General features: G+C 37.2%; 1 protein-coding gene and 1 pseudogene across 1 annotated transcript; both read right to left on the bottom strand.

The window, feature by feature from the left end:
• Positions 1 to 2,813: 2,813 nt before the first annotated feature.
• On the bottom strand, positions 2,814 to 10,058 carry LOC116122531 (probable LRR receptor-like serine/threonine-protein kinase At3g47570). Its single transcript, XM_031408372.1, has 3 exons — positions 7,433 to 10,058; positions 6,920 to 7,310; positions 2,814 to 2,943 (listed from the first exon to the last, which is right to left on the bottom strand). The coding sequence occupies exons 1-3, from the start codon at positions 10,056 to 10,058 to the stop codon at positions 2,814 to 2,816; spliced, it is 3,147 nt and encodes a 1,048-aa protein (XP_031264232.1).
• A 2,583-nt stretch (positions 10,059 to 12,641) lies between these two features.
• Positions 12,642 to 15,031, bottom strand: LOC116122530 (annotated as a pseudogene).
• Between the last annotated feature and the right edge of the window lie 1,186 nt (positions 15,032 to 16,217).

The raw sequence follows: 16,217 nt of genomic DNA, 5'->3' as shown, positions 1-16,217 counted from the left end.
TGCACCACAACAGACTCTTCCACATGACAATTCACCTGAGCCACTTGATTTATCAGAATCTTCTGCGCATGACCCTTCTCCTAATATTTCATCACCTCTTATACCATCTCCAGTCCTCAAAAGATCCTCTAGGACTGTTAAACCACCAATCCGGCTCACTGCTTGTATATCTCCTACTGCTCATTATGCAATCACCAACTATGTTTCTTACAAGCATCTTCAACCTTCCTATCAATGCTTTCTCACTACTATCTCTTGCATACATGAACCTACTACATATGAAGAGGTTGTTCATGATCCCCAGTGGGTGGCTGCAATGCAGGCAGAAATTGCTGCCTTAAAGGCTAACCAAACATGGACCTTGGTTCCTCTTCCACCAGGCAAATCTGCCATAGGATGCAAATGGGTATTTAAGGCTAAGTATCACTCAGATGGCAGCCTTGAGAGGTACAAGGCATGGCTTGTAGCCAAAGGCTACAACCAACAGGAAGGCAATGACTATACTGATACATTCAGCCCAGTTGCTAAAACGGTGACAGTTAGGGGTGTCTTGGCTTTAGCATCTATTCATGGTTGGCCACTCATGCAAATGGACGTGTATAATGCTTTTTTACAGGGGAATCTTTTTGAAGAAGTTTACATGGAATTACCTAAAGGTTTTCTCAATCAGGGGGAGCCATTGGTTTGTAGATTGCTCAAATCCTTATATGGATTAAAGCAAGCTAGCAGACAATGGAATATTAAGCTGACAGAAGCACCAATCAAGCATGGATATCAGCAGAGCAAATATGACTTTTCTCTATTTACTAAAAGGAATAGCAGCAAGATAGTGATTGTATTGGTCTATGTAAATGATCTTTTAATCACTGGCAATGATCAGGAGATGTTGCTTGGTTTGAAATATGTTCTACAAAGGAGCTTCAAGATAAAAGACCTTGGTGAGCTAAAGTACTTCCTTGGCATTGAGATTGCTAGATCAAAGGAAGTTTTGATTATGAGTTAAAGGAAGTATGCGTTGGAGCTCATATTAGAAGCTGGACTAGCCAATGCAAAGCTTGCTAAGACTTTACTTGAACAGAATTCAAAACTTACTTCATTCGAATATGATAAACAATTTCATCCTGCATCAGAGGATAAGCTGTTAAAGGATTCATCCATTTATAAAAGGTTGATTGGTAGACTGCTTTATTTGACCATGACAAGGCCTGACATAGCCTTTTCAGTACAAACACTTAGTCAATACATGTATGCACCTAAGGAGTCCCACTTAGAACCAACATTAAGCGTTGTTAGGTATATTAAACAAAATCCTGGACTTGGGTTGTTAATGCCCTCAAGCAATAAAATGGAACTTGTTGCATATTGTGATTTAGATTGGGGAGCTTGTCAAATGAGTAGAAAGTCAGTAAGTGGGTATTGTGTCAAGCTTGGAGAATCTCTTATATCGTGGAAGTCAAAAAAACAAAGTACTATAGCTAGATCATCTACTGAAGCAGAGTACAGAAGCATGGCAGCATGTGTATCTAAGATAATTTGGCTACTTGGTTTGTTGGATGAATTAGGAGTAGAAGGAATACAACCTGTGTTGTTGTATTATGATAACAAAGTTGCATTACAAATAGCAGCCAATCCAATGTATCATGAAATGACCAAACACATTGAGATTGACTGCCATTTTACAAGAGAAAAAATTCAGCAAGGAGTTATACGCACAGGATATATTGCAACTGGAAACCAGATTGCAGATATTTTGACTAAAGGTTTAGGTATACAGCAGCATGAGAAATTGATGGCTAAGCTTGGTATTAAGGACATCTACAAAGTGTCAACTTGAAGGGGAGTGTTGAGTTTGTTAAGAAGCAAGTTGACAGAGGAGAAGCTGAGCTGTGAAAGTTCGTTATGCTAAGTGCTGAGCTGGAAGTTATAGTTAGAGTTTGTTAGCTTTTAGTTAGAGTTAGTTAAACGGTTGTTTTACAAGTTGTATATATATGTATATTGATGTAAACGTTGTTATTAATGAGAAGAGATGAATTCCTTTCTTTTCATTGTTTTCAGTTCTTCTAAATACATTTTCTTAACATATACAAGAGGTATAAATAAATTTAGTGGAGCTTTTATACAAGAGGTATAAATAAATTTCCGCAACGAATCATAGAAAGTTGTAAAAGTCAATATCTTCCACTAAAAATATAGGAAGTTGCAAAAACATTTTTCAGGAGATTTCTGAGTATCGTGGTTCATTATGATGCTTGGAGAAGTTGAACTTTCCATAGGGAATGTATCATTCACCCTAAGTATAGGAAAATCAAATAATAAAAAGGAAATAAAATAAAATTCTAAGTTTAGAAAAATATGTCCTACATCACTAGTTTATTGTAATTCGCACCAAATGCAGACTAAAATCATTCCCCAGTCCATTCTCAAATGCCGACTGAGTCAAGTTAGTGGGCCTGTTGATTTGATTTTGAAACTCCTGGTGATTTCTCTTCCATTTTTTTGTTAATTTCATCAACTTAATTGAAAGCGAACAGTTTCTCTGTTTTCATGTAATGGCTGTTTGTTTTCCACACGTTTCGCTTGCTTTAGTCTAAATGGATGTTCTGCAAAAGCTTTAAACAAGTTAAGCTTTGTTCAGAAAATGTTTATGCCTCAATTCATTTTTCAAAATACTCAAGTCCTCTGTGCTGTACAGAAGAAATTGGTCAATTCCGTAGTTTTTTTGTCAAATTTAAGTGGAGTCTACCTCATTCCTCTTGATTTTCTAGTAAAGAACTGATGAGCATGAGTGTATAACATTAAATTTCTACAAATAATCATAGAATGGTGCAGAAGTCAATATCATGAATAATCTTTGACTTGAACGCCTGCAACGCAGCAAGACCTGTCTCGTTTTGAGCCAATTCCCTAGTGATCAAACTGGAAGAACTAGCAAAAGCTGTAAGCCTGTAACTTGCATCATAGTGATGCAAAAAAAGAAAAGCGAACTGAAAGCAAAGAGAATGGAGTAGCCAATTCCTTCAGCTTTCTTTTCCTTGTACTTTACGTAAAGCGAGTATTGCAAGTGTTTGTGAAACTCAGGGTTCAATTTAGTGGTAGTTGACGCTAGTCTGGACTCCAAAAGGACTTTAACTCACTGTACATAGACTTTTATCATTCAGTTTGGTTTATCGTGGTCAAGAAATTTCATAGAATGGTGATCATAATTGCACTTTGCACATAATTTCTTTTATGTTTTTTTTATTACTTGAAGTCCACCAAGAATGAACAAATTTCCGCAAGGATTCATAGAAAGTTGCAAAGGTCAATATCAAACAATTTTAAAAAAGATATAATTACTTATATGACCCGACATCTATCAAGTGACAAAAGAGAAAAGCGGATTTATTAAAGATTAGTGATGGCAATGGGCCGGGCCGGGACCGGGTACCCCTTGGCCCAGGCCCAAACCCGACTCATGACATAGGTTCAAGCCCAACCCGAGCCCGTTACGAGTATGATAGGCAAAGCCCAAGCCCGACCCGACGGGTTTTTTATAACCGCAGGCCCGGCTCAAGCCTGTCTTTTTTAATAATGTTTATTTTTAAATATTTTTAATTTTTAATTTTTTTATATTTTTAATTTTAGAAATAGTTTTTAAATATTAATTGAAGCTATTTTTAAAAACTATTTCCGCAAATAATTTAAGCAATATGTGAGCAATTAAAACTCCATAATATTTGATTATACTAACTTTTCAATTGTGCATAATATGTTATGGTGAAATCCACTTTTAGAAGTTGAACCAAAACCATCTAACTCATTTAAAGGCAATTTTAACATGTTAAACCTTCAATATGGGATGAAAATTGAGGTTAGGGTTTGAGAAAAATGGATATGTATATGTAGGATAATATTGTAATTAAATATATAGTATAAGGATAAATTAGTAAAATTAATACTAAAATTTTTGGGGCTAGGCCTAAAGATATACCCATGTCCGGCCCGTACACGAGGTCGGGCCTTAAAATCAAGCCCAAGCCCAAGCCCAAGCCCAAGCCCACCCTTTTCGGGCCGGGCCAGGCCGAATACCCGAAAATATCGGGCCCATTGCCATCTCTATTAAAGATATCGTAATGGTGTCTAATCCTGACGAAAATATGACCCAATATCTATCAAATGGGCTTTAACCATCTAAAATAGAGCTGGGCAAGGGACCGGTCCCTTGCGGGCCCAGGCCTGGGCCCGTTTGGGACTAGTCCCTTGGGACTGGTCCCAAATGGGACCAGTCTCTCATGGGCCTGGGACCAGTCCCAGGCCCATGAGAAAAACCAGGACCCGGACCAGGCCTTAGGCCTAGTCGGGACTGGTCCCATGGGGTTTGAAAAATTTTATTTTCCCCCCTCAATTTTTTTATATTTTGGGGGCAAAACGAAATTTTATAGGGGGTTTTTAGTATTTTTTAGGGGTTGATTAGTAAGTTTCTAAAAATTAATTAATTTTAAAAAATAATAAATTAATAGTTAATTTTAATTTTTAACATAAATGTAATATTCACATTTCACACATTCACGCTTCACAAATAAACAATTAAATAATTTTTTTTATTAAATTATTCATCTTCAATTTCATCGTCAACACTAGTTACATTATTCAAATCTGTATCCCCTCTAAAGAGTTCGAGTAGTTCGGGATCTTCAGGGCTGTTTGTAGTCTCTTTCTGCATGATCCATCCCGTAAACACGTTATCACTTCAATCATCTCATCGGTTAAAGAACATCTTCTGTCTTCAACAATCCGACCACTCATTGAAAATGCTGACTCGGATGCAATTGTAGAAACCGGCACAGATAAATGTCACGTGCCATTTGGGATATAATGGGGAATTGACTTTCTTGTTGGTTCCACCATTGAAGAATATCCAGTCAAGTTGCTCTTTCATCGTCATAAAGGTCAAGTCCACCTGTAGGTAGCGAGTCATCTCATTTGGTCTGTATGTACGACTGGAGCTAGAGCTGGAGCTTCCGCCACGTCCCACAACGCCCACTTGCTCGATCCTTGAGGGGGGGCTACATCAAGGTCCTGATCGCCTTTCCTAGACGTTCCACTTCCACTTCCCTTCACTTCCATTATATCTGTTCTCATATAAAGAAAAAAGCCTATCCAATTTGTGTTTAAAGTCAGTCAAATAAGACGTATAATCATGTCCTAAATAATGGCCTAACTTAGTAATTATATCGTTAACTACGGATAATTTAAACCTAGGATCTAGAAAAAGGCCTAATCCATATAAGAATGGAATATCTAACCAATATCTCTTATATTTTTCTTCCATACTTGAAACAATTTCACTAAAAATGTTATCATATATATATTGATCAAAAGTTTTAGCATTTGAACTAAACATCTAACACTAAATTAGTAGTTGGATAATAATACCACTTAATGTATTAGTAGCATCATAAAAAAATTTTAAGAAATGAATAAAGTTCACAAACCTCCCAATCATTATAGTTGACAACTTCCTCTGATAGTTCTTCCGGTTGACGAAATCTGTAATTTGTTTCGCGGTTGGCAAAACTTTTTCCAACATCAGTAGTTAGAGTTCCAACTGATAGGCATGTCTGTACATAACTTCAAAGGTCGAACCGTGGGTCCTCTTGCTTACAATATTTGATGTACCCTGCCATCTTTTATTGCTACCGCCGACGATAATCCGATAGCTCTACGCACCCTCCCATCTTTGAATGTATAGCATCTAAACCTACTTTAACTATCAAATTGATGATGTGACAAGCACATCTCTGGTGATAAAATTTGCCTTCACCAAGCGGATCCAATTTCTTTTCAAATAAAGATATTGTCGCAGTGTTAGCAGCTGCATTATCAAGCGTTAGTGCTACAACTCTATCGTAATAAATATTCTTGCAAAACTTCAAGAATTGTAAAATAAATAGTTTCAGCACTATGTTTTTCATATAATGGTTTAAAACCTATCATTTTTGTTGTAAACCCCAATTTGATCTAAGAAATATACTATAACAGTTAAAAAATCAGTTTTTGGTCTACAGCCCATATGTCTGATTGAGTCAATAGAATATTCCTAAAATTTTGAAATTCGTTTTTAAGTTGATTATTTATTTTGTTATAAAGTTTTAGTATATCTCTTCTACTTGCAGTTCTACTAACAGGGGTTATGCTGGACAAAATGCAATTTTACCATATTAACAAAAAAAGGATTTCAGATAAACAATGGGAGAGTCCTGTAGCAACTATATATCTTGTTATTTCCTCTCTGTGCAACATGTGTATTGTATTGCATGTTGAGAGAGTTGAAGATTGTGGATTAAAATTAAGTTGGTTTGAATTTGTCTACCTGATCCGCTTGAAGATGCATTTATTTGGATGCTTCTTCTCTACGTGTCGTCGCATCGTCGAAGTCCCCTTCTCAGCCCCAATAATGGTTCCACATAAATTACATATCCCACACGATTCTTTCCCCTCCCCATTTATCTTTGGCCGTTTTGATTTGGTGAAGTATCGCCAGACATCGGACACGACCCTCTTTGACGGTCAGGGGGGTTGGCTATGTCCGTGCCCGTTGACTCGCAGCTCACATGTGTTTGGCTACACCTCGTCCTGACTGAATGTGGTTGTGAATTACAACTCATCCTCTGAGGAAATGGTGAAAATGATTGAAGGCTTCAATTTCTTCGTGGATGGAACGTAAAACTCATTTGGGAAGACATTATAAATTTATGTAAAATAATAATAATTAAAATGAAAGAATTAAATATAATATGAAATTATGATGATATTGAAAATAGAAAAAGAAATTGAATAATATAATAATTAACCAGGAAAAAAAAAAAAAAAAAAAAAAGAGAAAACAGAATATAATACAAGCAAGGTTATTTGAATCTTTTGAAGTTTACCTCCTTGCCTGTTGAACAAAGTTCTATGTTCAAGAAGGATGTTCATCACCAGTTGCAACTCATGAACAGCATCTGTTATGTTCATTCGATCTTGTGGTGATTCCATTGAACATGCCACTCCAATCTTTGCCATAGAATTGAGACAGTCCTTTCTGCTCTTGTCTCTTGTTGCCCTCAACCTATGGTTAGTTGCAGACGCCTCTTCATCATCATTTAGAAGCACTGGATCCGCAATGTCCATCACCCGGTCAGGCAAGGCCATTCTAGCGAATTTGTGAAGATTAAGCCCTCCCTCAAACATAAGATCTGTAGGTCTTTTCCCTGTTATCATCTCCAGCATCAGGATCCCATAACTGTAGACATCCCCGTTTGTTGACACCTCACTTCCAAGGCCATACTCTGTAATCCAACAAGAATGATATCAGAAAGTATATAATCTTTTGACAAGTAATTTCCTGTTCAAGTTTTATAGAAAGCATGTGTTAATATCAATGTATCATAATCAAAAGTCTTGCGGTTACCCGGGGCTGCATAGCCAATTGTTCCTCTTACTCCAATAGAGCTGCTTTGATTTGGAATTGAGACTTCTTGAAGAAACCTTGCTAGCCCAAAATCCCCAACATGAGCTGTCATGTCATTGTCTAGCAGAACATTGCTTGGCTTTAGGTCGCAATGGATGATTGGCATGTGGCAACGGTGATGGAGATAATCTATAGCAGATGCTACATCAATTGCAATGCTTATCCTCTGAACAAGGGTAAGATTTTGAACTTCAGCTTGCTCTTCTTCCGTTTCTGCACCTTGGTGAAGCCACTTGTCAAGACTTCCATTTGGCATGTACTCGTAAACAATAGCTTTGAAGTCTATACCCTGAAAATCAATACTTGAGCAACAAGTTATGACTTTGACAAGATTCCTATGACGGATATTTCTCAATGCTTTACACTCTGCCACAAAACTCTTGGAAGCTCCTCGGTGTTGAAGATTTAGTATTTTGATTGCAACAATAGTTCCATCTTCATCAATTATACCCTTAAACACAGAGCCAAAGCTACCCACACCAATCAAGTTTGTTGAAGAAAACCCATTGGTTGCATTATGTAGCATTTCATAAGACACTTTCAAAAGAGTTTTTGGTTCAGATTCAGAATTTTGATTTTCTCTTTTCTTCCTACGCAAACAAAAAATGAAAAACAACACCATGACTAATCCTGAAATGACAGTTGCAATAGAGATCAGTATTTTGAATGTTGGAGACATATTTTCTTTCTTGGAAACATCATTGATGCATTTAGGCAGATGAAGTTCAGCTGTGCCCCCGCAAAGTCTATCACTATTTCCAAAAACGGATATTGCACTTGCATTTGCGAAAACTCCTTTCATTGGTACTTCTCCCTCCAAATCATTGAAGGATAAATTTAGATTCTCCAAAGAGAGAACCTCCAAAAATTTTGGAATTTTTCCAGACAAATTATTACGAGAAAGATCAATATTTCGAACACCTCTCAAAGAACTCAAAGATGGAGGAATAGATCCATGAAAGAAGTTGCTCTCCATTTTAAGGTATTCAAGGTTAGAACAAAGACTGAGTTCACTTGGAATTTCACCGGACAAGTTGTTGTCTGACACATCAAACTCTGATAAAACTTTTAGATTACCAATGTTTGGGAGTATGGATCCGACCAAATGGTTTTGGGCAAGATTTAGTGAAATTGACAGATAGGTTATATCGAAGATCTCCTTTGGTATGGTTCCATTGAGGTTATTTTGGAAAAGATGCAGAACAGACAATTGTTTCAAATTTCCTAGACTAGAAGGAAGGACTCCTGATAACTTCTTGTTGCTTATACGAAGTTCATTAAGCAACGTTAAGTTTCCAAGAGAGGAAGGAACTTGTCCCGAGAGTTGGTTGTTGAAAAGAATCATCCTCTGTAATTTCAGAAGCTTACCCATTTCTTCGGGAAGTGTTCCTGTAAATTGGTTATTATCCATAGCTAATATATCTAAGTTAACAAGATTACCTATCCCTGGAGGGATACTTCCATACAATTGATTGGCATGAATGACTAGATCTTGGAGTTTAGACAGATTAGCTAATGAATGAGGCAATGCTCCTCTGAATTGGTTTTCAGCTAAAGTCAAAGACCACAAATTGCTACAGTTGACCAAAGAATCGATAAAACTCATCTCATCACCTTCACTGCTTCCTAGGTTATTCATGCCTACGTTTAGGTATGCAAGATCTTTCATGCCTCCAAAATCAACGGACAGTTTTCCAGAAAAATTGTTAGAAATCATTTCAATGAACTGAAGTTTTGAAGCATTGGAGAAAGAAACTGGTATGGATCCACTAAATAAGTTTCCTGAGATTTGAAAATATAGCAGTTGAGGAAGAGTAAGCCCTAAATTTGTTGGAAGACTTCCATGAAGTTGACTCTCAGACAAAGAAAAAATTTCAAGGGAAGAAAGATTGTACATGGAAGGCGGGACTGGACCGAAGAGGTTGTTTCCGCCGAGTCCAAGCTGTGTTAAATTTTTCAGTCGACCCAATGAATCTGGAATAATTCCTCCCAATCCAATGTAAGACATAGATATAACTTCCAGGGAGGAAAGGTTCCCAAGAAAAGGTGGGATGCCTCCTATCAACTTGTTGTAATGTAGAGTTACTTCTTTGAGATTGTACAAGGAGACCAACTCCGATGGAATTTTCCCCGCTAGATTGTTACGTCCTAAATACAAGAATGCTAGCCTGGAGCAACGGGACAAGTTTGCTGGAATTTCACCCACCAGGGAGTTATTTTGCAGCATTAAAGATTCTAACCTTTGCAGGCGGCCAATTTCGTTAGGAATTTCACCTTGGATGCTGTTGTTATACAGTTCAATATCCCTCAGGAAGCTGAGGTTGCCAATGTAAGGAGTGAGAGAGCCAAACAAACCTCTTGAATTTAGGGCTAGGACGGTGACTCTTCTATGCTTGCGACCGCATGTAATGCCCTCCCACTCACAGAAGTGATGAGAATCATTCCATGAGTTCAGGACCCCGTGAGGATCATGAATAATCTTTAACTTGAAGCTCTGCAAGGCAACAAGATCCATCGCCTTTCCAGCTAGTTCTCTAGTAGTAGCTAAATTTGTAACATGCATCATAGTGATACAAAAAAGAAAGAATTGGAAGTAAACTGAATTGCATAAATTTGTACTCATCTCTAAAACTGAGAAGGCAATTCTTTGAGCTTGTCTTACTGTTTCTTTATAGGGCTTCTCCCACCTTTTCGATTAGTCTAGACTTTAAACGAAGGACTTGAGTTAATTGTGATGCAGTAATTTTCACCCACAAATAACTTTGAAAATATGAATCTAAAACGCCCCCTTCATACAGAAAATGATCGCAACTATTTGTGATAAGATAGACGCTATTTCCTCCACTTACCGTTGATCAACCCTTGATATTGATGGGAGTGATTAACAGTCTTATTCTACGTTGACCTCTGAATTTCTATGGTGCATACACACTTTCTTGTCATTTGATTAGCATGAACAGGAAAGAGGGGCATACACATCTTCCACAAGGACTAGAAAGTTGCATCAACTTTTTCCAAGAAATTTCCAATGAAACCTACATATTTAGTTCATATTCATTGCATCCATATAAAACTACACCGGGAATGCAAACCAGTTGGCAACCCACAACGTTTTGAAAATTCTAATTTCCACAAAGTAAATTGGGCAGTTGTCTTCCTCTCCCCATTGGCCTGCATTCATTCAGTCAATTTCTTTCAACACAGATATATTTGTTTGTTCTTAATATTAGCAAATTTATTTATTGCTAATGTTAATTTTGGCGAATGATATCTGACACATGATAGAATGTAATGAGGTGGATCAAGAGACTTGACGAGGAGAGGACTAGTCAATGAAGGTGGGTAAGATTACTCAAATACCCTTGCAACGTTGGTGCTCTTTTATCGACGTTAGTGAAAAGGGAGGCTTCGCATAGTTTTTAAATCTTAAATCAAAATCTTAGATTATTCTAGTTTCATATCATAGATTTGGTTCCTTTCCAACAAAATGCAGTACAGGCACATAAATGGCATGCCAAACTAGTGCACCATTTACTTGGATAATTCTTCAGTATATGAATGGCGAGCATTGTTTTAAAACCCAGTCTGGCCAGTTGAATCGGCTCAATCGAGACCCAAAGCCTAAACCAGGTCAGGTTACAAATTTTTCTATTCATTGAAAACCCTAAAAATTAGAATATTAATTCATGAACAATTGAAGGTTGAAATGTTAAGGCTTTTGAAGATGAATGGTCGATGAGCGCAATGGTGGCAGCGACATCAATTTCCAACTAGTGAATCAACCAAAAATTGTAAAATAATATCTTCGGAAAAAGCCCATTCTCGCCGCGATTGGAGAGACAAACGGGAGAGGAGTGAGATGGGTTTTAGTCAAAAGACTGGAAGGAGTATTTTCATGATGATAGGGAGTGTTGTTGTCGTGGGAAACATGCCCTATTTGTCGACGTCAACGGTGGTGCTTACGGTTTTTTTTTTTTTTTTTTTTTGCAAGATTTCAAACCTATAGGGACTTACATGTAATTTTTAGGAGTATTTTTGTTATATGTCAAACCTTTGGTCACTGGTTTAACCTGCCGGTGAAAGCAGTTAAACCTATCAACCCAAGACCCGACCACTTTGCCGGGTTTCACCCTAGGTTAGGTTTTAAAACATTGATGGCGAGTACCGATCACATAAAAAGAAGAACTCCACTCTGACTCTTCTTAAATTAATGCAACTTATAAATTTAATTAATATACCAATACACAAATGAATCAACGAATAAGTGCAGAACCTAACACGTATTCTTACTTACAGATGAATTAACGATATAGAGAGCTGAAAAAGGATGGAGAGACAGTTCATTCAATATCTTCAGATCTTATGGTCTCTATACAATCCCGATCAACCCAACTTCACTGGAAGGATTTCCAGCAAACCAACAGTTGAATCACTATGACAGGACAAATCTTTCCCATTTCGAAGGCTTCGCAGCGAAATATCACAGCAATACATATTTCGTTGTAGCTTCAATTTCATTAGCTTCAATTTCATTAGCTTCTTCGATTTGCATATTGCACAAAATTTGGGGGAAATAAGTCATTAACCTTATCAATTGCATCTCTTAAACTCCAATCCATTTATCTTCTAGAGTGGGAGAATGCACAATTTATACAAATTTGATTCAAAAACAAGGGTAAGAATACACGATATGGACACAAGCCACAGACTTGCAATATCCGTGCTTGAATGTTGTTGGTTTCTCATTTCCTTGCTATGAAATATAATCAGTAAGGTAAGGAGTAGGCACACATTCATTATCTTGCCCACTTCACTAATAGCAGCAACTTATTTTCAAACTTTTAATACATGTATACACATACACAATACACTGCAACGTATGTATATCGATCTATGGCACTAACTATACAATGTGCACCAGCGTTCAGACAATGCATCTACCTCCATCATTTAATTCCAAATATCAAAAAATTATAAATACAATGAAATACCACAAACCATATCACACAAAAGGGGAATTGCAAGCTAGCAGGATCTTCAGTAAATAAAACAACTTCTGGTATAAAAAACTTGCCTTTTGTGTTCAATAGCAGCTGAATCTATGTCAAACTGCTCTCATTTGATGCTGTTGTGAAGCATCCAGGAGAGATTAGCTACTATAGTTAGCTTTTGAAATGCATTTTCGCCTTTTGATTAGTCCATCCATTAAATTCACGTAGGTTGATTTGTTTATAGTGATACCCTTTTGTGTTGTTTCTTCAAAAATGCGCATTGCATCCTTGTATTCCCCTTGACTACAGAGCTCATTGATCTGCTCTGAGTAAGCAATGGAACTTGAATCAAATCCCTTAGAAGTCTCAGTAGGCATCGCACTCTGCCCCTGTACCAGTTGAATTGGCAGATCCTTCAATTTTCCTTATTCAACCATTTTAGACTTGAAATCCTCTGATCTTGAAGCCTACCAGCATCAGCTAGTGCCCCATGAATGTTTTTAAATGTATAATGATCAGGCCCTAATTTTTTTTCTTCCATTTTAGATAGAAGATCAAATGCATCCTTGAATCTCCCTTCCTTGCATAGACTTGATATCATCGTGTTGTAAGTAACTGCATCAATTGTCCTCCCTTTTGAAATCCATGTGTTGAAGAGTTTAAGAGCCTTTTCTAGCATACCCTTTCTACAAAGCCCTCTAAGAAGAATATTACAGGTAAACACGTCAGGTTTGAATGAATTCTCAACCATTTTGTTGTGAAACTGAAATGCTTTTTCAACTTGTCCTCCCTGCAGTACCCAAGCATAATTGTATTGTATGTGGTTTCATTCGGGAATAAACCACTCTCAAGAAGCTCATTCAACTCGTCAATGGCTTGCTTAGTCTTCTTTGAATGACATAGCCCAGCAATTATAATGTTATAGGTAACAATACTCAGAAAAAAAAATTTCTTCTTCATCTCATCCCAAAGCTTCAAAGCTCGGTCCTCCTTTTTGTCCTTAAAATATCCATTGATAAGAGTACCATAGTTCATCTCATCAAGATACTAACCCCTCTCGCTGCTTTATTAAGCAAGTCATACGCCTCATCAAGCTTCTTCTCCCCACAAAGAGTATGAAGAATGGTATTAAGTGTAAAACTATCCATCTTCAAACCTTTCCTACCCATCTCATCCATTCTTCTGAAAGCTTCAACCATCTTCCCTGCTTTACAATATCCATCTATCAAAGTATTGTAAGTAACAGTGTCTGGTGGAAACCCACTTTTTTCCATTTTCCGCGTAGTATTACTCGCTTCTTCTATTTTGCCTTCTTTCAAATACCACTGAATTATAATATTATGAGTAACTGCATTCGGCTTCACTCCTTTCTCACCCATCTCATCAATCAACTTAAATGCCTCTGCACTACTACACCATTTAAAACATCCATTTATCATAGAACTATAAGTAACCACATCAGGCAACAACTTCAGATTCTTCATCTCATTCCTCAACCTAAAGGCCTCCTCCAACTTTCCGTCATTACACATCTAATTAATCAACATATTATATGTCCAAACATCCAGTAACAAATTATTCAATGTCATCAACTCTATCATCTTCACCGCCTCCTTCAACCACCCCAACTTACAATACCCACATATCAAAATATTATATGTACACCGATCGGGTAACAACCCTTTATTCTTCATATCTGACAAAAAATCCCTAGCCTCACCTAACCCACCTAACCCACCTAACCCACCTTTCTTACAAAAAGCACACAATATCGTATTATACGTTATATTATCAGGTAAACAACCAAAAGCCTCTATGTTTTTCAGCCACTCAAGTGCATCTACAAAATTTTTCTCCAAGCAACATCCATATATCAACACATTAATAGTAGTAGTATCAGGTTTAACTCCAAGAACACTAGTCATATCTTTAAAAACTTTATTAGCAAGCAAAATCGAATGCAAAGAAGGGTGTCTTACCAATCCAGTTATAAGCACATTGCAAGACAACAATCCAGGCTTAACTTTCAACCTCTTCATTTTACTGAAAATCTAAGCAGCCAAGTGGGGCTTCCCGGACTGAACATAGGCACTAATACACGTGTCGAATAGCGGTTTCGACAGCTTGATACCATATTTCTTGGGGTCCCAGTTACTGGGATTAACAATGTAGCTATGAAGAACGCGTTGGCGATCAGAATTTATGAAAGAAACGAGCAAAGATTTGGCGTCCAAGTACTTGTGATGTTGAAAGAGTGAAGGGAGGAGAGAAAGAAGAGGGAGTGGGGATTTTATGAGAGAGGGAGGTAAATGGGACTGGGCCCATTTGAAGAAGGAGATGAGAGTGTTTGGTCTCTTGGCTAGGGTTTTGGAAGAGAGAAGAGAAAGGAGGATTGGCTGAGCGAGGTGTTGAATGTGTGGAGTGAGTGATTCAAGGCAGTTGTATCTTCCGTTAGAATCTTAATTAGGGTTCTTAAGAACAGGGGTTTAGTTGATTCCTGGTTTGGGTTTGGTGGTGGTGGTAGTGGTGGTGGTGTAGTTTTGTTCATGGCAATTGTTTATCTGTCACTGCGTGTGACTCGAATTATGGTCTTGGGATTTATTTGGAGATGGAGGGTAAAACGATGAGTATTGTGGAGGGTAGTTTAAAATTTGAGGATTAATTTTAATCACCTTCCCTGACCTTTAGTATAATTTTAAAGTAACCCTATAATATGAGAATTATTCTAAGTGCCCTAAATAGTTTATTTAATTACAAGGACCTCCCCGAGAAGAAGGTCAGAGAAATATGATTGTGTTGGTTATTTTTATTAGATCAACGTAAAGGTAATCATTCACCTTTCAAATTTCTATCATTGGATTTGTGGTAAGCTATGTTTGGAATTGGATTCTGTTTGGCTTATATTTCCGAGAAAATGAAGGATTATGGGAAATAAAGAAGCAAGAAGAGGTGGTGAAATTGAAGCCAATAGATGCAACAAAAGAAAGCTTTGCGGAATTTGGACAAATGATTGAAGCTTCACCTGATGGTGAAGAGTTTGGTCCTCGAGATGCTCAACTAGAGATCAGCCGTGGCACGCTGAGGTGTTAAAAAATTTTCATTATAATGAGTTTTTGCATTATAATTTGGCTCTGTCTCGTATGATCCATAAGCTTTTTTGTTTTTGTTTAGTCGATTGCATTCGGAGGAAATTGTAGCTTTACAAGTTCATAGTAATTCAAAGTTCTGAACTTTAAGCCACATATTTTGCACAAATTCAAATCAGCTAAGCTTTCTGCGTTTGGTTTTGTTAATGCATGGTTTTGACACTAATGGCTCGCAAGTGTAAAGTATTAAGCTATTTTTAGAAATTACATATGATTAGCTGATTCAGGAGTCAGGATAAGGTTAAACAATATTATTGAATGCAAAGACTGAATAATAAATGAAAGAGATGATTTTTAAAGTTGTTCGGATGCCTAAAACGATTGTTACATCAACTGTTTCTTTTATATATGAGAGTTTACAGGTGGTCGCATATAGCGAACAGCGAGCAGAAGTACAATAACTGAGTATTCAAAGAGAATATCAAGTCAGTCTCTTTCTCGTAGGTTGTCTTTGCCATTGATTATTTATCAAAGTAAAAAACAGAGATCTCGAAAATGAGAAGGGGGAGTTTTTTATTTATAATAGTTGAATTCAGGATAATGATTATAAATCTATAAGTAGGTATGTGCCGCGCAAGTCCTTCCTTA

Source organism: Pistacia vera, unplaced genomic scaffold, assembly GCF_008641045.1.
Source record: "Pistacia vera cultivar Batoury unplaced genomic scaffold, PisVer_v2 Contig135, whole genome shotgun sequence".
In the NCBI taxonomy this organism is placed as follows: Eukaryota; Viridiplantae; Streptophyta; class Magnoliopsida; order Sapindales; family Anacardiaceae; genus Pistacia; species Pistacia vera.
The sequence above is the reverse complement of the archived record's forward strand: the minus strand, read 5'-3'. Positions and strand labels throughout refer to the sequence as shown.